At 45.6% G+C, this 25,093-nt stretch overlaps 1 protein-coding gene across 1 annotated transcript; it reads right to left on the reverse strand.

Moving 5' to 3' along the window:
* Nucleotides 1-696: 696 nt before the first annotated feature.
* On the reverse strand, nucleotides 697-25,019 carry GMPS (guanine monophosphate synthase). Its single transcript, XM_067002607.1, has 16 exons — nucleotides 24,860-25,019; nucleotides 21,419-21,600; nucleotides 17,994-18,108; nucleotides 16,311-16,408; nucleotides 15,311-15,414; nucleotides 14,164-14,357; nucleotides 13,693-13,858; nucleotides 11,999-12,150; nucleotides 11,226-11,399; nucleotides 9,480-9,585; nucleotides 8,322-8,437; nucleotides 7,688-7,813; nucleotides 6,427-6,542; nucleotides 4,640-4,770; nucleotides 2,778-2,950; nucleotides 697-1,243 (listed from the first exon to the last, which is right to left on the reverse strand). Exons 1-16 carry the CDS (start codon nucleotides 24,884-24,886, stop codon nucleotides 1,142-1,144), a joined length of 2,082 nt encoding a protein of 693 aa, XP_066858708.1. The 5' UTR covers nucleotides 24,887-25,019; the 3' UTR covers nucleotides 697-1,141.
* Nucleotides 25,020-25,093: the final 74 nt, after the last annotated feature.

A 25,093-nucleotide genomic window follows, 5' to 3' on the forward strand; every position in this document is an offset into this window, starting at 1 on the left:
AGGTGGATGGAAGTAGCTTTGCCTCGATATACCAGAAAAGCACAGGTGTCCAAAGTAACCATCTCTCAAATTATTGCTTAACTACATAAACAGCAGAATACACGGATGGAAGGAACCTACATCGACCGGGTATGTCACCTCCAGTACTGTGACTGCACACTAATGACTACCAGGATTTGAAAATCAAGCTAAGTACAATACATACAAAAAAAAAAATCCCGTAAAAGCAAAAGTGTAGAAAATAAACTGTCATCACGTATAACGCAAGCACATCGGCAGCAGGCTGTGAGGGGACTGTTGCATAAGCGCTGGAGAACAGAAACAGGATTTGCATGTCCAGGAGCTCTGGTGCCACAGCTTTTACAACTGCACTCTCGCTACTTTTACTCTCCTATCAGAGTCCCCAGAAGCACACAGGATACCTCACGCTCTGTGACTTTACGCACACGCGTGCAGGACGCGTACGGCGGAGATCAGTCAGCCTACACACGCCTGTTACCAACCAAGACACCTAGCAAGTGATGCACGAGGGAGCGAGGACAGACAGACAGGCAGAAAGTAATTTCATCGCATTTCAGCATTGCTCTTTCGGAACTCAACATTATTGCCATGGGCTAATACGTCAAACAATATAGAACAGGCTTAACAGTACACAACAGATACACATTAATTCCACAACTCGACAGTACCCACTACTCCATTTGGCAAAATATTTATTTATAATAAATCTGTTCAAAAGCAGTTGGTCACAAAGTATTCTTTTTACATTTTTAGGCTGTAACAATGCTTTTGGTAGAAGTAAATAAACTGTCTCTTTTTACACAGTGTACAAAAACAAAGAGACGTTGAAATGACAGTTACAATAAACCACATGGGAACGCGAAGGAACAGTAAGACAAAGGCCAAAGCAATAGGAATCTGTCTGCGCACAGGCAACGCTGCCATGATCATTTACCCGTACAAATCCTCAGCCCCGCTCAGTTATTCCCACACAGCTCTTAACTGCAGATTTACGCTCCAGGAGAGGAGTCAGATGGGATGCAGCAGCTCCAGTCACTCTTTCACAGTACTGCATGTCAACACTGGGAATGGTTTCTGATATGGTTTAGACTGCACACAGTACTTCAATAAAAAAAGTTAATTACTCCCACTCTGTAGTTCCTGGTGGTTTTGATGTCAAGTCATACATCACCCGAGAAATGCCAGGAATCTTCTTTATCTCCACAACCATTTTTAACACAACCTATTGTGGCGGAAAAAAAGAAAAAAAAAATCAGAAAAAAACACGTAACGCAGACCTGATGAAGACTATCCTACAAAAGACGAAAAAAGGAAAACTTTGTTCATACTAATTTTGCTATGAACAGGAGAGAAAAAGCCTGTAGCAGCCATTAGAATATTACCACCAGTTAAGAAATGAAAACAATTCAAAGGAAACCTCTAGCTTCATGATATCTGCAGCCACGTTCAGAACTTGCTGATTTCTGGCACAGGTAATCAACCAGCACCAAACACAATACGCTTCCCTTAAGGCAGCAGCTCTTCAGCTTCCAAATGATTTCTTGGAAGTTGTATGTTACTATATACTGCTGGATTTTGCTATCAACCATTTTCAGGCATTTTTCGGACCATCGTCTTCAGCTGACCCACCAAAGCAGCAGCCTGAGTGCAATGATGAACTTTTAAAACAAAAAAGGGAGCTCTAAAGTTAAAAAATATCAGGAAGAAGCATCTATCGGAAAGAGTTTCCACTGATGGTTGTTCTCCAGAGCACACAGTTGATTGCTGTCAGCAAAAGTATTCTAGAAGGGTTTGGAACCCGCGCAGTCATTTAGTGATCCTTAACAAAAGACGTTTGGCTTCCATGAACTCCACCCAGTTCTCAACAACGGCAGTTACACGGCACGCTGCTTTGCACTGTAAGCAAAAATTAAACAATGCATTGCTCTCCATGAGGAAAAAAAAATGATCAAATATGATTTCCTTCATCAATGCATGTATCTTCCACAACCCCTGTTATTTTCTTACCACAACCTCACCTTGCCTTACAGTGATTGTTTTACATGTTAGATGTATTTTGTATAAACTGACAGATCAAGTGAATCCTAACTCCATAACGGATCACATAACTTCATCTTGAACTATTTCTTTTTAAATGGATCGGGTGCCTTGAAGGAGAGGCTTAAGTTGCATACAGCTACAACACCATGCCTTATCTGCTCTGCAAGGATGCTAAAAAAAGTCAGTTCTGTTCTTCACCTACGCTGCACTCCAACAGACCCAAAGTACTTGAAACTGGATATCGATAAAGTTTCCTAGAAAAAGCGTCTGAAACTCGATTCCTTTCAGCAACCTAAACTGGAAACAGCAGGCTTTGAGATGCGAAGCAGCAGGTTTCAATAAAAGCTAAAGCAGGCATCAAGGGCAATTCCAGAAGTCAGGACATTTCCAATCCCTAATGCGAATAAACACTTCAAAATCTCAGGAATGTTTGGGGTAGCCTTTCTTTTTTGAAATAAGGGTATTTTGGCTGAGCTGTGCTGGAAAGCCTGTCAGATTGTCACTTCCATCGCAAACCACTGTCAGCTTCTCACTTTGTTAGCTCTTCCCAGAACACCACCACACCTTTCCTAACCAACACTAGCAAAAACGACATCCTCTCCCAGCAGAATCAAAATCAAGGCAAGCAGTCAAGAAAAGGAGAAGAAAGGCGAAACAAGTCACCTACAGCACCAGATCGTTTTGAAAAGAAACTTGAACAGCCGTATTGGTATTACCTCTTCTGGAATCTCATTACCAGGAGTTGCTGCAATACCAGTCATGAAGTCGCTCGTGATAAAAGTTCGGATAACCACGGATCGTTGACAAGAAGGTTGTTTCTGTAGGGGGTCTCGATCAAAATGCAACGGTGTCAATATTATTGGCATCTGGCTAATTTTTCCGGCGTAACCTTCAGAAAAATATCAGTACAAAGTGCTTTATTTTGGTTTAAAAACCACAAACATGATAGAAGTTCTACCGCGCTTCCCTACAGGTACCTAAATGCTATACTATGAGCTCCAGTAACACAGGAAGATCCACTGTAGTTCTAAGATTTTTTCACTACCACGCCTCAGAAGATCCCACTGATTATCCAATTATGTAATTAGTGGCGTATACACTGAATTGCCACTTGGAATAATCTTCAGGGTTTGCAGGCATGCAGAACAAAATGAGACAATCTCTGTTAACCCTGTAATTGACCGTGGTTGCAATTCAGGATCTACTTTCCTTCCAGCACAGCATAAGCATGCAATTCCAGCTATTCCCACATCAAGCCCAACAAACAGTCATTCACATAAAAAAATGTATCTTTTGAGAAACTTTCAGTCTTCATCAGTGAAACCAAGACAAGAGCAACTGCCACGGGGAGTGCTTTAACAGTTAGCAATTCCCACTGTAACTTCCAGAGAAAGTATTTTGATGTCTTTGACATATTTAAAAGAAAGTTTTTAATTTTCTCTGTTGCTGGTAACTCCGGATGATCTTTTTGTTGTTTGTTTTAATACGTCCTTCTGAAAGCCAGTACACAGAACCCCAGATTTCACTGTTGAAATTACCTAGAGGTTTGAGATTCGGGTGCGTGGCAAAGTGCCAAGCCACTCTGACGCTGACACGGGGCCTCACAACTCTGCGTGCATCAGCTTGACCTGTCAGCACGAGGATTCTTTTCACTCCATGATAACCCAAGTCGTACTGTGCGGACTGACTCACTCAAAGCCAAGCATCACCAAAAGGTAGTGAGACAAATCTCTGATTTTACAGACGTGACTGACAGCACTATCATAAGCATTTTGAGGCTGTTTGTGTACAAATTACGGTAAGAGAGCCTTGCAAACAGAATAGGTATGTTCAAAAAAGATATCCTTTGTAACTTGATTTTACAAAATATACGCTTTTGATGAACTGTTCCCCATGCGTATCACATCTTCAGCTGTTATTAAGTAAAAAGAAAACAAAAAATGAACCCGAACCTCAGAACTCCTACATTCCTGGAATCGGCCTGTCACATTCCGAAAGGAATTGAATGGCCCCTGGATGTTAAGGGTTTTAAAATACACCATCTACTAGCCTCAGGTGGTTGGATTTACAAATACAGTATTTGATTTAAATTAAAAAACATGAAACCACTTCAGCACAGGTAGTTTGCACCACCACCATTAAGGACTTAGTATTTGGTCTCTTCTTTCCACATAAAAGCACGGTTTTGAAACCATGCCAAGTGTCTTTACGTGGTTCATTTACTTCATACAAATACTGATGACTGGGATCATCAGCAAGGAGAAGTGTCTGCTTGACTATTTGGTTGACTTTCTTTGCTTTGCTGTTTGGTTGACCTTCTGGAGGCTAGCAGTGGTTTTTGCAGAAGTTTACGCTGCAGTCAAGTATCACACCTCTGAGCTGTGCAAGGTTTCAGAGGCAAACCTCCGCCCTTACCAGGAGAAGACAATACCTAGACACTGAGAGAGAGTCCTGTGTGGGAGAACTGGAAGCAGATCAGGAGGAGGCAATACCCGGCTGTGAGAAAGTTTACCTCCAGCCGCAGTGGGAAGGATCTTGAAACAATAGTCTAATTCATGGGACTAAGCTAAATACCTACCAGACTCCCTGAGAATATTGTGAGCCTCAAAATCAGCTTGACGTAAAGTGCTGAGGACTCCTGTTGTCAGAAACGTGGGTGTGACATCGGTGGGAGGCTCTTTGACTGGTGGACCGAACACATACACAACCCTGAAAAACAAGCCAGATGGTAGGAAAACACGTTTTGTTTAAGTGGAATGAAACAGATTGCTTGAAGACTACAGCGTTAGTATTGCAGAAAAGATAATGAAACCTGAAAAAAAAGCTGAATATTTGATTTTGCTCCTTAGCCACTAGCTAGAACTTAATATAACTTAATGGATATGTTCTATAAACACGAGTACTAGCTATGCAAGTCAAATGTACTAATTTATTTTGGTTTGCTAGAGCCTGGCAATAGCCCCACTGTTACTTATTCAGTTTTTCAGAGGATTATTCTCTTGAAATATTAACTCAGTGGTATTGCAGATGTTTTTTCAGTTTTACTCTGATGTCAGTAAAAGTTAAGATTATGCTAAGAAAGCTACTTAAGTACTTACAATTTCTATCTTCTGCCCTACGAGGAAACCACCAAAGCCACATCATTGAACAGTAAACCTTATTTGTTAAGGAATAGCTGTGTTTTCATCACAGGGCACTAACACCGTTGTTTACAAATCTATGTCACTACATCTGTTAAATTATCTTCTGAATTCAAGCCAGTCACATCAACTTGATTTTTTTAGTCTGTTTCATACATTCACGAACAAAAAGCAAAGTACAACACTGACCGACTGGCCTCACAAAAGGATTTACCATGATGCATTCACACAAGTTATTTGAGTCTGTAGATACAAACCAAGAACACTTGTCTAAAATCCAAAGCAGGAAAATATTCAAACCTCACATTCCAGATTTTTGTTTGTAGTATAAAGCCTGCAAGCATAATTGGGCAGGAGCCCAAGTATTTCAGCGCACTCCTCAAACTGCCAGCTTTCCCAGCTCCCTTCAATGTCTCTATCAACACCAACAAAAAAACCTGAGAAACACACCCTGATACAGCAGAAGTGCCAGGGAAGTGGTATATTCAGGAGGGGAGTATTAAATCCAAAAGGAGCTTAAAGACGACAGCGATGCCGTAAATGCAGCACGAACTTTTAAATTGCACACGCAATCCTGATTTCATGCCTTCTTTTGTTCCCTCTGCACATAGTTTAAAAAGTTTCTTCCAACTGAAGGTCTCACCCCAAGAACAGCAGCTCTTTCAGCAGGTGTCACTTACGTGACAAAATTAAGTTTTGCTGTAAGCAATTATAAACAGTTTTGTCAGAAAGTCTACAGCTGGGCCAGGAGGATTTACATTCTCCAGAACTGACTTAATCTCTAGGCAACTTCAGAAGAAAATGCATATTCACAAGAAACATCAATTAAGATTAAACTGCCCAGCTTTGGAGCTTTTCCTTATACCACTGGAGCTGACAGTCCTATGTAAATTCCCTTTTTGACACAAAGCAAGATGCCGCATGATATCACAGCTCATCAACAGGCTCAGCATCTTTCAAAAAAGATTCTGCCTAAGTTATATCAGAAGTTGTCTAATCAAGTGCTTAAAATGAGGAGCTAAACTTTCAGATCTGTCACGTTAGTAATTCCAGAAATAAACCTAAGCTTGGACTGACTGTGCATGTGTAACCTCCACATAATACACATACTATGTGCACAAGTTATACCATAGATTAAATAGGAGAGTGCTTGTGAGTGCTAAGCTTCAATATTTTAAGTAGATCAGAAATAAAGACAGTTCAATTCTGAACAGCGAACACTTACCTGTTTATGTTGTGGCACATGCGTGGTATGAGTCTGGCAAGAAACATAAGAGACTCCCAGTGTGGAACATCTTTACTAGAGATCCCACAGACATAGCTATATGAGCGACAGTCACCCTATAAATTAAAAATATATATATATATGGTAATTGAACATGAACTTCACTGCCAAAATAGTTCACACTACCTTCCCCATTCATCCTGTGAGTTACAGGACCATACTTCGTGTCAACGTTCAGCAGACACTGAGCTGCTGAAATCAGTATGCTCAGAGACACCAAATAAGTCAGAAAAAATCAGAGTAAGGCAGACCTCTCATCAGCTAACACGAGCACACAAAAGGAAAGTTTTCAGAATGGAAAGATTCAGCTAAGGTGGTCAGACCACAGGGATTGGTTGCATATTGGTATTTTGAGGGCACCACCTGAGGAAGGCCAGTGACAAAGTGCAGAAATCTGCGGTGATATTGCTGTTTGAAAGAGTGACAGAAGCTGACTGCAAGGAGTTACAGAAAAGACGCAAGATTAAGCAGCTGATAATAGAAGTTGTAATACAATACTGATAATGCAAAAAAGACACCTGACAGCTATGATCACTGAGTAAAGAAATTCTCCAAGCTATTATAAGCACTTCCATGAGAATGCCAGCTCAGCATTTAGTGACAGAAATACAAGCTGAATACAAAGGACCACCCACAAAAACTCCCATGGCACTGGCAAAGGAGTGAGATGGAATAAAACACTATGCTACCATACAGATTCAAGTGTTCCCATATCCTGGAGTTTGCTTTGATCTGGTTCCTTTCCTCTCAGGGGTAAGAATACCATATAATCAAAAAAAATTAAAGAAAGGGCAACAAGCATGTTCAAATGTAGAAAGCTGCCTTTTTTTTTTTTTTTGACCAACTTAATCTAGGACTCCTCAGCCTTGAAGGAGGCAACAGGATTATGGCAGAGGTCTACAAGATTATGAACTGCCTGAAGAAACTGTCTATGATAAGTGACCAATGTTATTCAACAGTAACGACATCCTCAAATACCATACTTGGCATTTACCCATGTGTCTCTTCAGATCTCTTGACATCTGTGCACTACCAGCACTGACAAATAATGACGACACAGGCATCACCTTCTTTTGACATTTATTTTACAGAGTCAAGCCCTTTCTTTTTAACCTTACAGCAGCAATTCTGAGGCTTCACAGCAGTCTACCATGCTGCTAGGAAGCAGCTTTAAGAATATCCCTAGAATGAATTCATTTACCTGCACTCCCACGGTTTTGATGGGTAACAAGAAGGCATTCAGTGAATGTAGGCTTGTGATCTGCATCAGCTTCTCCTGGTCTTCTTCAGTTGTACATGCTTTGACCCTTTGCAACAAAGTATGTGGCTGTGCAGTGATGCAGAAAAATAACTTTTAACTAAAGCCCTCAAACGCTCAAACAGAACTTAAACAGTGCAAATAAAATTAAGTAGCTGCCTAAAATTAGTCCACATTTAGCCCTTGGAACTGTTTACAAGACACCTTTCATTTACCAACAATTTTTTAGTGAAAGCAATTGCACATATTTTAAGCTGAAGCTCTTCAAGGCCATACGTGAAGCTCTTTTTCTATGTTTATTCTTTCTCAAAGCTATACTTCTCACGCTTGTGGTCTACTTCAGATACAGAACAAAGCAGTATCATGTTACGGAACACTGCAATCCGACATGTTTTAAAGAAAAAGCATCTGTAAGCATTCCCCTTCAGTGTTTCTTCAACAGAGTTCTGGAATGCATTATTCCCAAAGCGCACAAATAAGTAGTTTTTAGCTTTCAGAACCTTAAACCTTACAGCGGTGCACTACGGAATAATAATCCTACTTCTATATATATACTAGAATTGAGCAGTTTTGTTACCTTCTTAACACTTGCAGAAAAATCTGCAACTATTTTCAAAATGTTGTTTGTTTCAGGGAAGTCTTTGCACACGTAAGGTTCCTCAGCACATATCACTCTGATTGCCAGACCAGGACCTGCAGTGTAAAGTTGAAAAAACTATGCTAAATAACACGAAAACTGACTTTAATCTAAAAAGGTAACAGCATCTGGACCATCAGGTCAGTCATTAAGTACAGTATCGCTTGCCATCATACCTATACTTAAATTGTCTTACCCTACAAAACACACCAGAACCATAAGCAAGCAGTTTATTCTGGAACGGTATTTCTGATCAATATAGTTAAGCACTATTTACCTACACTTTAAATTGGCTGTTGGTGTAAAGCAGCAGTTAGTGGTGACGAAGCGTGGTGGGTAGCAAGCTAAAGCAAACGGGAACCTCTTCCTTCCCTTTGCTAGGCAGCTTGGATGAGAGTTGGCTATAACATAGCTGAGTCTCCACTGTTTTAAAGACCCCTGTAGGCTATTCAACCTTTTAACTACTTGATCCAAAAGTAAATGTAATTTGCTGGAAATGCCTGAATACAGTTTCTTTAATGTCATGCGATGCTGGTGCATTAGCAGGATAGCCTATGCACTCTGCCAGTGACTACTACACGCCCTGCAGGACTATTTTAAAAAACACGAAAAGAAAAGCATACCCCTCTTAAAAGGATGTGGACTTTGTTTTATTATATACTTTGATGCTTTCTGGTCGAGAACTGTTGCTGTTATTCTCCATGCAATCGTTTTCAAAACAGCAACTGCCCCTTAGAAAGGCAGGCAGCCATTGGCCATTATTTCAAGTAAGACACATTTGACAGCTTAGACAGCATTCAGCTGCACTTCACTGATAATTCTTGCTTTGGCTTATACAACTAAAAAGAAACAAATACAGCTATAAGAACTCAATTATAAATCTTTTCTTTTAATCACTATACATAATAAGGCTGCTCTCAAACACTTTTCCTGGAAAAAGATCCTGCTTAAGTAAAAGCCTCAGTAAATCCATCAGTTTCGTTCTATGTTTAGAGTAAGTTTTATGCTCCAACATAAATTTATTCTGCAGGTTAAGCATCTTCTAAACAGTACTGAGGCCACCCGTAGCCTTCCACTAAGTAGCATGGACTCTCATACCTGGGAAGGGATGCCTTGAAACCAGCTCCTCGGGAAGACCAAGCTCCCTCCCCAGCACTCGTACTTCATCTTTGTGAAAGTCTTTCAGTGGTTCTATTACTTTACCCTAAAACAAAACAAAAAAAAAAGAGAGTGATTTACACTCTAGCTCACATATTTAAACAAAAAGCCTCAAATGTTTAGGTAACGGCAGTCAAATTGGCCTGCTTTTCACAGCATCAGCTGCCAAGACTTACATAAACACTGGAAAGGAAAGTTCATGTGAATGTAGGCTTTGTATAACAGTTACAGGAGAGGGGATTAGACAGGAAAGTTTAAGTGTGTGCCAAAACTATCAATGGCTCAATCAGCGCAAATACACCTGTAGGCCAATCTGGTTCTGACTGTCCTCAGAAATTCAGACTATTCTTCTCTCCACCAGATGTTCAAACCACTCTTAAAAGCCTTGAAAACACTTCGTAGAGCGATGAATATCGGAGGTGTGGATCATTCAAGGTAACTGTCTCCTGTGACTGGTCACTTACGTAGCACTTACAAGTAACAGAGCAACTTCCAGCAGGGTTGCTATGCGATGTCTCACGCGTTGGTTCTTTCTTAGAGTATTTTATAATAGCTAGAGCCTTCACCGTTCTAATGCCAGAAAAGGCAAAATGGTGCAGTCTCCTACGCTTGCTTTATATGCTCATATTTAAGACTGCTGCATGAGAAATGTATTCAAAAAGCTTTTCTGGACTTTGGACTACACTAATCCACCGTGAATACAATCAGAAAGGCTTGGGCTGCACATCTTCAGACTGCCTTCTGTCACCAGTTCAATCTCCTGTGTTTGTACTGTCTGCAAATTCCTCATCTTTATCCACAGGTGCACACGCGAGCCATTTCAGAAAGATTTGTGGGTTCTTAAATTGACAACTGGTAAACAGATTGTGCACCACCAGCGTACTGCTGGCAGAGAGCTGACCAGGCTACCGGTGACCTGATGTAAAAGTTGCCTAAGATCAGAGAGAGCTGATCCCTGTAGGCACCTGAAAGAGCTATCCCTAAGTTTCACCTTGCTTAAATGCGTTGTTCTCATTCTCTCTCAAGGGAGGAGAATTCCAGGCCTGTCGTGCTGAACGCTACCAAGAAGTTCAAGAGGAGAATTTCAACTGGAGCTGACAATCATTTCACTAAAGCACCCTCACTGCTGTTGCTTAAATCCCTAACGTGCTCGACCTGGGCTGTCCATGCCATTACAAAAGGTTCCCTAATGACTGATGTTCTGAACAGGATACAAAGGGAAGAGTAAGTGATCCATTACATCATGAACTCCAGCTGAATCAGACTAAAATTGTCTGAAAAGCCTTTAAGTACTGTTCTGCATTTGGTAGTGGTTTTGCTTCCTTACTGAGACATAGGTTTGTTTTGAGTGTTAAAAACACAAAAGAGCAAGGAGAAAGTTTTCAGCTTGCCACTGTGAACAGCATTGCTCACACGGAAGGAATCCACACTCAATCTGTTGATATTTTCCCCAGTATCCAATGCTAGACAATACTGAAAGAATTCTGACTACTGTGAGAATGTAGCAACTAGAAAGAGGCGTAATAAATTACAACATACTAGAATAGAACCTAAACAACCTCACAGTTATGGGGCCACATCAACATGGGCCAGCTATACCAGCAAAACTTTCCAGCACATTTTTGGTAATCAACTTCCTGTCTGTGAGAACCAGAAGGAAACACCAGTATCCTCGTTTTCATTTACCTCCTCTCTTAACTTCCGAATCAGCTCTGTGTCATTATGATGAGTTTTGATGACTTCAGCTTTGCCACTTGCAACAAGGGAAGCACTTTCAATGAGATCAGGTCTGAGGGTACCCTGAGCAAGAAACACCTCTTCAGGTTTCAGATTCATTTCTCCGATAACTTCATTGGCAATCTGTAAGATGTACAGAAGAAAAAGAGAGGGGTTTTGATCTACTTTTCAGTTATCAAAGGTCTAAATAGATTGCCCCTGACAATGCTACTGAGCTGCAGAAACAGGAACAATAAACACAAAGACTAACCATGACGGTAGCCTACTGCTCCAATTCACCCCTAAACCCATGCTTCTATTTTTTTTAAATAGCAAATGGAAAGAGTATCTTCAGAGCACAGGAACGCCAGTGCTCGTTAAGCATTATATTCTCCCTGCATCACCAGTACTGATAGCTGACATGAAAAATGGCAAAACAACAGAAGTGTGCCCAAATTCGAGTTACTTACCCGTTTGGTGAAGAATCAGTACATTTATGTTAACGCCACAGAAACAAATAGCCCACCAGTATACTATACCTAAAGATGATGGTGGGTCTAGTGCAGCGTTTGTTACTCATGTTATAACCACTCACTGACTGACAAAAATTTCAGGCTCAGGGTAACGCACTAACATCTTAGGTCACCTACCACTTGTATGACCACTGATGCCACTGAGTGCACAGAGCTTTAGAATGAAATAGTCTGAGGTAAAAAATAAATAATAATAATTATAAACATTACCTTAACAAAGGTGTCACCGATAATTTTTCTTTTTTCTTCAGGACTTGTAGTCATATTTAAGGTCTTGCTAATTCTTTTACGTGGAGTTCTGTCTTCATCAGAGATTGGCAGAGTTGTTGTACCGTTATAGAACGAATGAGCTGCATTCACCACTGCATGAAATTACGGGAATTTGTTGCCAAAATCAATAAAGATTTGTACGTAAGATTGCTAAAAATAAGAATCACTACTGTTTAAAAAAAAAAAAACAAACCCGTTTCCGTCATTTAACTATTGTTTGCATTAAATAGGCCTCTTTGATACCTCAACAATTAACTGCTACAAAAGTATTTTATTTCTTTTATTAACATACTCTAGAGGGCAATTTTTTCTTATTATGAGGCTAGGCAACAGGATGAAAGTTCAGTTCTTGTCTCCCCTCTTAGATAGGTGCTTTATTTAAATAGTTACAGGATAGTTATTTCCCCAAGGCCTTTCTGCAACTGAAATTAAATGATACGCTATTTCCTCACGGTACATTATCCCTCTTTATTTAGAGAGGCTCTCAACGCAGAGATCAGCTAGGAGGCTCTCTGGCATCTTTTACCAGCACTGAACTCCACGACCTCCAGAAGGAGCATTTCCAGTAAAGGGATTCCCTTCGTGTGTCACTCTGGCAGCCTGCCTGCACGCAGATTTATCTGTTTGGAGAACGCAAGAATAAGGCCTAGCTTTTCACTGAAACAAAACAACAAAAAAGGATCCTGTATTGATGCGTGCAGAACAAACTCTGTCCTTCGCCGCGTCAGGATTTTGCAGGCCGAGCTGCCAGATGCTGCTGTGGAAGCTCCCTGCGCTGTTTCACACTGGCAGCCTAGTGGAATGCATCGCTCACCTAGAGCCACGCTTCCTGACCAAAACACGAGGCAACGACTAGACAACACCACTCACACACAGCCCCAGGAAGAGGCAGCTATAGCTTATAAAACAAACCAGCTGGACAGCAGAAAGCAGCTCTCATCATCCGCACAATCCATACGTAAGATGTCTTCTCTGACCTCCTTCTTTGGGCACCAACAACTCTAAACCTTATCAGCCAAGACAAGGCACCTTCCACCCTCTCAAATGTAGTGCTTGAAGTCGTAAGACTGCTTCTCAACAAGGTACTCCAAAAGCAACTGAAGAGCACCCATTTAGAAACTGGGAGAGTGAAAAAGAGCCCTGGGAAGGGATTTTTGGCTATAACAGCACTGAATCACCCAAATGAGCTCACAGTGCTAAAAAGCAGAGATATGGGACAAGAGGTAAAGCCTCAGTGGAGGACTGTTAACCAAGCTACTGAAGAAAACTGCGATCAAATGAGTTCTGCAGCAGCTGAAGAGGATTGCTTGGCCACCTGCAGAACAGCGACCGAGCATCAGCAGCAGAGGCATGCCCCAGCTGCCCCACCGTGCCCACCACCAGCTGCCGTACCCCAGGGACAGAAGAGATGGGTCAGTTCAGGGTGTGCTCCCACCACACGAGTTAGGCTTAATGTTTTAGGTTTGAAGTTTCGTGATAGCCTAGATTGTTCCAGATTAACACCCGTGCTTTGGTACGTAGTCTGTGAACCATGAAAGATGATTCAAATCGATGAAACAGAATACTAAATGTACATTTTAGGAGACGAGACACATCATTAGGGGTAACAAGGATATTTAAGGAAATTATGGTACCTTTAACTTGAATACCAAGTTTTTTGAGTGCCTCCTCCACAGACTGACTCTCTCTTTTGCGCATAAATCCGTTATCTATATGTACAGCTATCACCTGATCGCGGTTTAAAGCTCGGTTTAGGAGAGCAGTGCACACTGTCGAGTCCACACCTCCACTGAGTAAAACCTAAGGATGAGAAAAAAAAGGAAAAAAAATTGTTCAGCTGTTTAGTGGGAAAGTGTTAACTAATAATTCAGATACTGTTACAAGGATGAAAAACTACTGATTTCCCAGCAATGACTTGGAGGAAAATGAGAAGTCAAACAACATATTGAGCCAATTGTGCAATGGGTACAAGCTTTCTCAAACCTGTTTAATGTATTACCCAAATCATGACAATTCTGCATTTTTCAAGTTACCCAGATTAACCGTGTCAGCATTTCTGTCAGATTTTTACAAATAATCTTTCAACTTCAACTTGATCTACTTACCAGGACTTTTGATGAACCCACTTTCTCTTTGATATCTTGAATGCACTGAAGTTCTCTGTTTTCCACTGTGAAGGTGCCACTGCATCCCGCAATATCGTAAAGAAAATTCTTCAGGATCATTTTTCCGTTCACTGTAAGGCTAACTTCAGGGTGGAACTGCGCTCCATACAGTTTTTTAGATTCATTCGCTATACCTTAATTGGTGCAAAGAAATGAGGATAGCAAAAAAAATTGGAAGTGAAATGCATATCCACGCAGCAAAAAAACACATTTGCTTCAAATCCATTAAGCTTTACTTTTAAAACTGCATGTCCTCAAAAAACGTTAAAATAAAAAAGGCAAGTTGAAACATTTCAGAGTTGTCACTAGGAAGTCATTCCCTGTAGTCATTCACCAAAATGTGCAATTCATTTGTTTTCTGTAAATGATTAATGACATGACAGCATTTGCAGCAGGAATCTGCTTGCTTCTGTATTAGCAGATCTATTGAGAAATTCAGAAAATCTGGTATTTGCCATCCAAGCTTTACACCAACACTCCTGATACAAGAAGTGAAGATCTTTCTTTCTGAAGTCGAAAAGTTGCCCTTCTAACGTAATTAATCTGAAAAGGGAATTTACATAATACACAGGATTTGTCTAGTTTCTCTAGTTATCTGATTTAAGAGCAGTACGTAAAATATTGTTCTCTAACTTCAATAATGAGTTAATCAAGCTTTAATAATTAAACCATGTTTGATTTGTACCATTACAGTGCAAAAAAACCCCTCCGCATACACTGCACACACTGTGGTACATGTTTTCCTCTCCCCTATCTGAAGGGAACGCAGTATTTTATTCTGAAGAGAAACAATACATGCATACTTTAAAATAACATAAACGAACTGTAAAAATCTAGTTACGTTTTCCTTAAACCACTAATTCAAAACAAGACCACTCTATCTATCATGTCTATTTCTTTCTTTATTAGCATGACAACACAGCATGGAAGCAAACACATACAAGAACTTGTTTAAAACAATTCAACTATTTGGCAATTAAAAAATGGAAATATTCTATTCCCATTTGGTTCCAATTAGGCACTGTCTGACGTAATTCCTTCCTTTAACAAAGACTACCAAAAGACAATTTCAGTATAAAATAAATACCTGCTATAATGTTCCCAGACTGCGCAACCACTTTGAATCCATCAGCTACTTTATCCACGCTGTCTCCGTGAGTGAGGAGTACAAGCTCTTCCTTCTGAAGGCCCCTAGGAAACGGTAAGAGCATTCCAATCAGCCACGCGTTTTTTAAACACGTGCAGGATTTCCTTACCAGAAACAGCCGTCTCCAACCGAGATCCCTTCAATGAAGCCTCCCTAAGTTCCTGTACAATACACCCTTCATGCAAGAGGTAGTTTATCTGAATTCAAACGTTTTTGTTGCTGTTGTTTTAAAACACTCCAACACTGAAATGTCCCCTCTCTGACACACACAGCCATTTAGAGTCAGTCAGGACATGTAGACTCCTGCTTTTTATTTCATTTAAGCAAATTTTTTGTAATCGAATCAAAATGTCTTCAGGACAGCTCTGGACACCCTGGACTTTAGGCAGTTCTACAGTAGCTGCAGAGGGAAAAAAATTAATAAACTCAGACCTCTAGGAATGAATAAACCACCATGATTATTGCAAGGAACCTGAGGGGCATTGACAAACTACCAAGATACCTAATTTCCTCCTAAGGTAGGAAGGTAGAAAACTAATGGTTTCAGATTTTCTCTTACCTTTCAAAAACTAGGTAGGTGCCAGCCAACATAAAGCAATGCACAACCAAGAAGGATGCAAGAGCTTAACACATTTTTGTGCTGCGGTACGCTTTATGGTGCCTCAGTCAAGACATTTTACCTTGAAATAAGGGGTTTATACAATAATTCCAGCAAACATACCCAAGTTTCTAGAGTTAGTTGAAAAGTTATGTGTAAGTATTTGTTTAAACACGTAACTTGCTTAGTCACAGTTGTAAAGGTTAGAAATTATTATTAGAAATTATATGATGAGCATGGGTGCAATTTCATTTTCCTAAACACATGCTTCCTCTCGCCCAGGCACCAATCTCCAGGCCGGTATTACCTATATCGCTTTGATCACTTAAAATGTGCACATACCTGAACAGTGAACACGTGTTATCCAGAGTAATGTTGAACACTCCGTCTTCTCTAACACTCTTCTTGTGCACTGTACCTCCAAATACCTTATTCATCATCTGCCGAAACAAGAAGCGTACGTGAAGAAGCATGGCACCATTTGATATTGCTTTAATCTTTATAGCTCTGTCTGCAACTGACAGCAGCTCTTGCCTGCCGATACATACTAAGCTAGTTTTCCATGATTATTCTCATCTAACATCACACTTTGCGAAATGATGAGAATTCTTTTCAAAAATCGTTGTCCTGCATTGGGCTCATTCTCTTTTGCTGGCCTTCTGTCGGCACAGCTAGGGACTGCTGCTGCCCACAGTGAGTTACAGAAACCCATCGTGGTGGACAACGAGTAGAGATTTGCAAGATAACGCCTGTTCTGTAGCATACATCTACGTGCACTTACAAATGGTTGCCTGCAAATCAGCTGAGTACCTGATGCCCGTGGTCAGAAAAATAGTTAAGCTGCTGAACAAAAACCTGTCTTATCTACCCTTTCGTTAAGAGCTCAGGTAGGCTTAAACTTCTCAAAATCTTGCTGCTCAGCTCTGGAGAATAAGGCAACGTCAGTCTGATTTTTGTGCCCAAAGAGACTCCTACTAATCTTTGTAATACCAGAGTAGTACAATTCTCAACAAGTTCTTTCTTTCTAAAATCCAACTTCAAACAACACGATGAGGTATCTGCACTTCAGATTTCAGAATTCTCAAATTAAAGACTTTTTTCCTTTCAAATATAAGAGCTAACCTAAAAAAAAAGTTAGTTTTACCACCTGACTACGCTGTTTCATTGCTGTGAGAAGTTATTTAGATCTAGTTTGGTATTATACTTGCTGTGCTTGACTGATTCCATTCTTTTATAATAAAAGTAGTGGTGTGTTAACACGCACATTTGATTTCCTTCCATAAAGTCAGCCTTGAGAAACGCCCCTGCTTTAGGCTAGCTAACGTGGTTTTTAATTTGCTTGACATTTTAAGGCACTTCCATTTTAATACAACACACATTTCCCTTTAGAACAGGGAGTGCCAACATTGTTTCCATAATTACCAGCCTTTCTCAAGGAGTTTTTCCAGCCATTATTCAGCACCTCTGAAGGCCCAGTAAATTGCTAACCTTGAAAAAAAAAAAAACCACCAAGATGCACACGCAGAAGTCACGCACCTAACCTGTCCTACGCCCCCTTGAGAATTTGTTTCTTCCCTCGGCTTGGATCTACTAGATCACTGCAGGGTCACCAGGAAGTTGGAAGAGGAATAGGTGTTTTGTGCTTTTTTTTTTAAGCACTCTTCAGAACTATGCTAGAAACATTCTGCACTTGAAAACCAAAGGGAAAAACTACTTCTGTTTATGAGGGACGTATTTTTCAATATCAACTAGATGGAATTAGTTAATGACTGCAAGGTCTATTAATTGTGATAAAAAACGCAGTCTGGAACTCAGTTCAGAGCAGTAAAACAGGGAGAAAAGCTGTTGATACGGCAGAAGCAAGAGAGGAATGCCCAGTATGCTCAGTGACCAATTAGCACCTTAAAAATATCTTTTGCATACGTGGCATAGCGCTTAGATTGGAAAAGCAGGTCCTGCAGCAGTTCAGCTCTAGCTAGTGTCAGAAATGAGGCAGCAGTAGGCAGACAGCTCTCTGCACAGCACCTGCATTCCGTAGCAGATCCCAAGAACCGGTTTTCCTATTGTAAATATCGCCGGGTCGAACCATGGTGCGTCTTCTGCATACACGGAGTTTGGTCCTCCGGATATGATTATAGCTCTGCAGACAAGAAATAATTTAATTAACTCAAAAGCACTGTTTACTTTAAAACCTCTTTATTTGAGCAGTGACATTGACTTATAACACTCTTAATAACTCTGTATATTCTAAGGTAGATTCTGATACAGATATTCTAACAGATAGTTTAGCTTTGCTATGCTATAGCTGGCAGAAACAGCAGTTTACCAGAGAAGTATTTCATCAGTTTAAACAAAGTCAAATATAAGCAGTCTTAAAATGTGACCATGACTCAAGTTCCTAGCCAAGCGCTATGAGGGAAGCAACATGGCTAGTATCAAGCACAGAGCATTAAGACATAAATACACTTCACATTGCTCGTGCCATCTGGAGGAGAGCTGCGTTCAGAAGAGAGATCTCTGAATTTCTGGAGCTGCTGCGAACACGGCCCCCAGCTCTCAGTGACTGCGCTGCGAGATGGCGCGAGCCGGGGCTTGGGACTGGCAAACGTGCAAGCGGTTAATGTCGGAAGTGACCACCGCGAGCTGTAAGAGAAAATTAAACCTTTTACAAGGGGATGAGAGAGCACGGGCTGGCCGCGAGGCTTTGCAGGGGCTGCACTACAGCAGGCTCGGCGAGGCCTCGGCCCCGGGCAGCAGCGGCCCCGCGCTGCCTTCGTCGGGGACATCACATCCCTCAGCGAGAAACGCAGCGTGGGGTGGGAGGGAAGCTACATCTGTGGGATTTAGTACACCTCACAAAACCTTTTTTCTACCGTTATTTGGAGGGTTTGCCACGCGGGCCCTGACACAAACATTTTTTCCATTTTCAGCCAGCAGAAGTGGGCTGTGCTGAGGCGGGCAGGGGGTGTCGCTGCGTCGAGACGTGGTGGCACACGGCGTCGGCGGCACCTCTGCAGGACGAAGACACGGTGGGCACGAGGTGAGCTCCCTCCGGAGCCCGGGAGCTCCCTCCGGCCCCCAGGCAATGCTTCTGTGCCGGGTGGGTGCCACAGGGTGATGGGGTCTCCCTGGGGACCTCCGGAAGCCACCAGGAGGTGGCCCTGGGCCCTGTTCTGGGTGGCCCTGCTGGGGCAGAGGGACCCGGAGGTGCCCCCAGCCGCAGCCCCGCCGTGGTTCTGTGAAGCATTTGCTCCAGAGCTGCAGGTGCAGAGCGCTACTTAACATGAATTTAATCTATAGGTGTGGCTAAAGTTTTTTTAAAACGAAAAATGCCAATGAAAATCCCACAGAACACAAAGGTTTTCCAATCTGAATACTGCAAGAAAAAAAAAAAATGAATTGGGAGGTGCGAGAGGAAAACGGGGAAAGCCAGCCCAAGCTGCGCCCTGCGTCTTCTCAGCTGTCCTCAGAAGTCACTGCAGTGTGGGATGCAGGTTTGGAAGTCTTATTGCAGCACCATGTAATTTGGTACATACCTTCGTGCTCTGGTATGAACGTACCTGGCTCTGGTTTGGCTTCGACCACTTCCAGAGCAGCCTAAACCAGCCTTGGGAAGCCCACTTGCAATGGACCAAAGGCCGTCAGGAACCACATCAAAATGCCAACAGCAAAACGCATTCATTGCTACCCAAGCCTCAGGATCCATGGCACAGGTCTGAAACGTGTCTGGGTTCACAGGCTAACGCCACCTCACCCTGCACCTACAGCACCTCCGCGGCCAGGAACACCGGGAAGTGCCCTGCAGCTGCGAGAGCTGCGGAGATGGCTCTGCCAACGCAGGATGTAAATACAGTTCAGCAAAGGTTTCCATCCCGCCGCCTATCTCAAACCTTAGCGCGGACCAGAGGGCAGCTCCCAGGCCTGTTCAGCTTTTATCTTCGATGCCACGCGCTGTGACTCGGAAACCAGACCACCCCCACGGCACCTGGAGCCTGTATCGAAATGCTGCAGGAAAACCGTGAGCGCGTTTTTACAACGGTCACTGCACGAAGGCACCCAAGCGCCAGCTCCGGTGCTCGCCACGCTCTCCTGCATGCAAATGATTGACCAAGAGCGGGGACCCAAAGTTTACTGACCGCTCTGTGTGACTGATAAGCTGAAATCACTGCCTCAAGCTCGAGACGTGACCTGCTGAGCGGAGAGCACTCGCCGTATTTTAAACGGCAATTGTTTGGCACGACAAACCCAACAGGTCTGATCACATCGTGCTGGAGTCTTCGGTTCTGAACAGAACGGGAGGAAAACCTCTCCCACTGCGAACCCGCTGAAGCACAGCACAAGCCCAAAGCCCTGCACCATTAGCGCCACGATTCACACCTCAAAACCGGCAAAGAGGAGGTGCAGTAATTCTCCTGAAAGCAGTAACCGGGCACGTCCACCTCTCAAAGACTCGACTGCTGGAAAATTACAAACAAGATCTGACACGAGGACGTATTTGTTAGAACATTTCTAAAAGAAACTTTTCGCAGGGTGGCTGCCTGATAGCTGCAGCAGGTCCTGGGTCTTCCCCTCTGTTTGCAGAGATCAGTCAAGTTCCCATCTGACTTGCACTGTTTACCGGCTCACTAATTATCCTTGATTAGGAAAATGTGATTCCGCAACACAGCGCTGCCGCATCTGTTGTGTGGCACAAGTGAGGAACACGCATACAACGTGCTTCTCGATTCTTACCTAGCAAGTAAGGTCTGCGATGATTTGCAGACTTCAGGGTATTTATTTAAATTATATTAAACACCTGACAATAACATACATTTATTTTCCCCCCACAAAAAGAAAGAGGCATACCCTGGCAAGCAGGGTAAATAAAAAATAAAAAATATAAAAAATATTTAAAATTTCAAATAAAAAACCAAAGAGAACTGTACAAAGCACTGCATAACTGCGAGACCTTTCCTTGCTGCACACAACGCGTGGCACTTCCAGCTAAGTTTTTTCAGTTGCTTCCCAGAAATGGTTTGGCATCGTTTCTCACAATTTCTCCAATATCCAAGTTACAGTTATTTCAACAGGCAGCTTCTCATCGTCAGGCTAAGGAAATCATTTTTAGAAACTCATAAAACTTGTTTTTGTGCCTGTAATAGCTGCCCTGGTTAACAGATAAAACAGCAAGATCATCGCAATTTCTGCAGATATATATATATATTAAAAATGCAGCCTCTTACATCGCATTTGTAAACGAAGACGATTAAAATGACATTTTACAGCACGGCAGCACGAAGCGAGCACACGAAAGGAACACCGCTGCCCGGGTTTCACCCAGCTGTTTCTGCAGACAAGCCGGAGATGCAGCCGCGAGCGGCACCGCGCCGAAAGGCAGGCGGCAGCCAGGCGATCGGCCCGCCACCCCCGCGGCCCCGTCCCCCGGAGCGGACGCGAGCGGCGGCACCTACCGAAAGCCCTGCTCGCGGATGGCGAAGGCTGGCGTCTCCAGGGGGAAGATCTCGGACTGCACGAAGAGCTCGCGCACCCGCCGGTCTATGACTTTCCCGTACTGCGCGCCCGCATCCAGGATGACGACGGCTCCCTCGTAGTGGTGCTGCCCGTCCTTCAGCTCTCCTCCCGCGTTCTCCGGCTGCGAAGAGGGCTCGGTCAGCGCCTCGCGGCGACGCGCGGCACGCCGCGGGCTTCACGGCAGGCCTCCCAAACCGACCGGCGACTGCAAAGCTCGCTAAGGGTGCCTACGTGTTAATTAAGGTGATATGGACTAACGGAGGAAATTGGAAATGAAGAATCCTCGGGTTTAGGAAGGCCGGTACACGCACGCAGCACGTCCCTCCCGGGAGGCACTCGCACAAACACGACATTCCCATCCCCGAGACCAAACGCGGTGCGGATTAGCTCATTAGCTTTTCCCCCTCGTTAAGGCAGAGCTTTCCATAAAGCAGCAATACGCCCCGCTCACCACCGCAGCCACTCCGGCTTCCTCCGTCTCGCAGCTCTGAACAAAGCCCGGCGCCCCGCGGGCTCTTGCTCCGAGCGGGCCAGCGCGAAGCCAGAAGAACAACAACGTGTTTCCCCCGTTGCGCTGCCTCGCGCTCCCAGCTCTCACCTGACACAACCTCCTGGAGAGCACGGAGAGGACAAACCGAGAACAACTGCCTCTGCTGAAATATTTGATACAAAGATTTTTTTAAAGCGAGTTTTGGACGCAGCCTTCGAGCAGGCTGCGCTGCAGTTCACAGCGGGACAAAGCGACGGCTCTCTTCGACCCCGCCGCATTCGAGCTGGCTGCCCGGCCTCAGCTGCACCCGGCAAAGGGCGAGAAAACACAAGGACGGGCTTCTCGGTCTTCAAAGAGACCTCGTGAGGAGAGGCAGCGCTCCACAGAAATGCTCTCGCTGAGAGATGGATCTTCGGGGAAGGACGTGAACCCAACGGTGCTGTCAGACACCAGGAAATTCGTGCAGAAAAAACTCTGCTGCTCACGAAACCTCTCGCCTCGGGGTGTTTTTTCCTGAACTTCAAACTTACGCTGATCCCTTGCCAATGTAACTCGACGAAGGAAAAACTGGGAAGGGTTTTGCTTTGGCAAACACCACCTCAGAACACATTTTGAAGCTCGCAACCATTTCAGGCTTTTATTATGGCACCTTAGGGTTGTTCTGCGCGTTTGCCCTCAGGGATCGCCCTCAGAGCACAGCAGGGCTGTAAGGAGAAGGGGGCCGCCTCCGCAGGGGTAGCTTTACGTTCTACGGTAAGAAATACGAGGTTAGGAATAAAACCAAGCTCTTGTTGCACCAGCTCAGCCGCACTGATGGGCGAGGGTTTGCACCCCTCGCGCGCAGCCCTCGGGGAGAAGCCCCTTCACACAGGGCTGCAGCCACGGGAGCGCTTCTCCATCAGCCCATGGCTCTCAAAGACGGCTCTCTGAGGCTTCGGGTAATAGCTCGTTGCCAGAGTTTGGCTGGGAGCCCCTTAACACCCTCCCAAGGATCTCTGAAGCCAGCGTCGTACAGCCGGTTTTATTCCTCAGGTGGTGCTGAAGGCGTTCGGGCTAAACCCCAGCGCAAGCCCTGCATTAACGGAGCAGCGCGGATCTCCTCGCAGGGACGGGGCGAGACGAGCCACGCGACAAAAAAAAACCAGAACCACGCGATGGGCGGCCCGGTCACTGCTCCTTCACCGGGCCCGTAGATGCGGGCCTGGAGCCACGGCCACCCCCCGGCACTCCCAGGACGCCGCCCGCTCTCCTCGCGGCACGTCCCAGCGCACATCCCCGCCGCTTAACCCGGGCACTAAAGGGGCTCGCACCCAGCGCCCGTCAGCATCACCCGCAGGCGGCCCTCGGCGGGCAGCGAACCCCGGCACGACGCGCCGGGCCGCAGGGAGCCCGGCAGGAACGCCGCCATAAATCACGGGAAGGCAGGAAGGAGCGAGGCAGGATCCGGCTTTATTTCTTTAAAGGCGCGGCTCCGAGGCTTTGAATCCAAATTTAACGAGGGAAACTCCGTTTAACGACATCAAAAAAAAACAGAAGCAGATGCCGTGAACGCGCAGCCGACGCGGCAGTTGAGCCTTTGCGCCTGTGTACCCTGTGCGTGCCAGAGGGACGAGGAGGGCCCCAGGCAGCCCCACGCCCCCAGGAACGGGGTGTGGGGAGCCCGGGCTGCAGCCCCTCTGCCTGGTGCGGAGGCTCCAGGCTCTGATAAAAGCTCTTTTTTCCCCTCAGTAGGGTTTTAGCTGGAGTCCCTTGTCTTCTCCTGCTCTGTTTCCAAAAAAATGCCGTATAAATGGCTGGCTTTGGGAACTTATACCACGCCTGGTTTGACAGCCCGCAAGGTGGTTCAGGCACTTGGGCACGGCACAGAGCTGCACCCACCTGCTGCCCTGGGAGAGTGGGACAGGCCTTAAACATCCCGAGAGAAAAATGCGGGGAAAATCTATACTCGGCTCATTTAAATCACAAGGCCAAACCCGAAACCATCTCATACGTGAGAGACTCCTACTGCCCTCCATGCCTGATGCACCCAACGCCGCCTACAACAACCCGACATGCCCCCAGCCCCGGTGCTCCCCGGGCAGCACGGACCCAAGGCCCCCGGCACAGCGCGCTGACCCCTGCCACTGCCTCCAGCCCCGCTGCCACGGCACGGCTCTGCCCTCGGCTGGCCTCTCAGCTCGGCCGCTCCGAAACCGGGAGAAGGACGAGGGGCTGCTGGTCTCAAGCACTACGAGATAACGGAAGCCACCGCGTGCCTTACCCCTCGGGGCGCCTGCGGGGGGGCTGAGCCCTGCGGGGGGGCTGGAGCTCCCTGAGGGGCTGGAGCTGAGCCCTGCGCCCCGAGGAGGGGCAGGTGCTGAGGCCCGAGGAGGGCTGGAGCTGAGCCCCGCACCCCAAGGAGGGCAGGAGCTGAGGCCCGAGGAGGGGCTGGAGCTCCCTGAGGGGCAGGAGCCGAGCCCCGCGCCCTGCCGGCCCGCAGCAGCCCGCTGCCGGGCAGGGGGAGCTCCTCGGCACCGGACCCCCGGGTCAGGACACGCCAGAGCCCGGCACCCCCGATACCGGGGCCGGTTCCACGGTAGCGCCCCGGTCGCCCGGCAGGACGCAGCCGGGTTTCCCCCGTAGGCGCAGCGGGGCCTCGGCTCCTCCCTCCGCGCCCCGGATGCCGGCGGGAGGCCCCAGTCGCTGCCCGGCCTCCTCCTGCCGGGGCCGCGGGGCGCTGCCGGGCTCCTTTCGTTGCCGCGGCCGGGCCCGGCGGGAGGCCCCGGCCCCGGCCCCGCAGCGCCACGGGCGGGCCGCACAAAGCGGCGGGCGTCCAGCAGGCCGCACCATGTGCCCGCGGCAGGACGGCGGCCACGGCACCGAGCGGGCCCGCGGCCGGCCCAGTACTGACCTTGGCGTCTCCGTTGCACAGCGCCATGGGGCCGGGGGGGGGGAAGGAGGCCGGGCCGGGGGGACCGCGCGGAGCAGCCGCCGCCGAGCAGCGCCGAGCAGCGCCCACCGCCACCGCCGCGCCGGGCCGGCCCGCCCCGCCGGAAGGGGAGGGGCCACAGCGGGGCGGGACCGGAAGGGGCGGGGCCGCGCGGCGGGGCGTAACGGAGGGGGCGGGGCGGGGCTCGGGGGCGGG

Source organism: Anser cygnoides, chromosome 9 (assembly GCF_040182565.1).
Source record: "Anser cygnoides isolate HZ-2024a breed goose chromosome 9, Taihu_goose_T2T_genome, whole genome shotgun sequence".
Classification (NCBI taxonomy): Eukaryota; Metazoa; Chordata; class Aves; order Anseriformes; family Anatidae; genus Anser; species Anser cygnoides.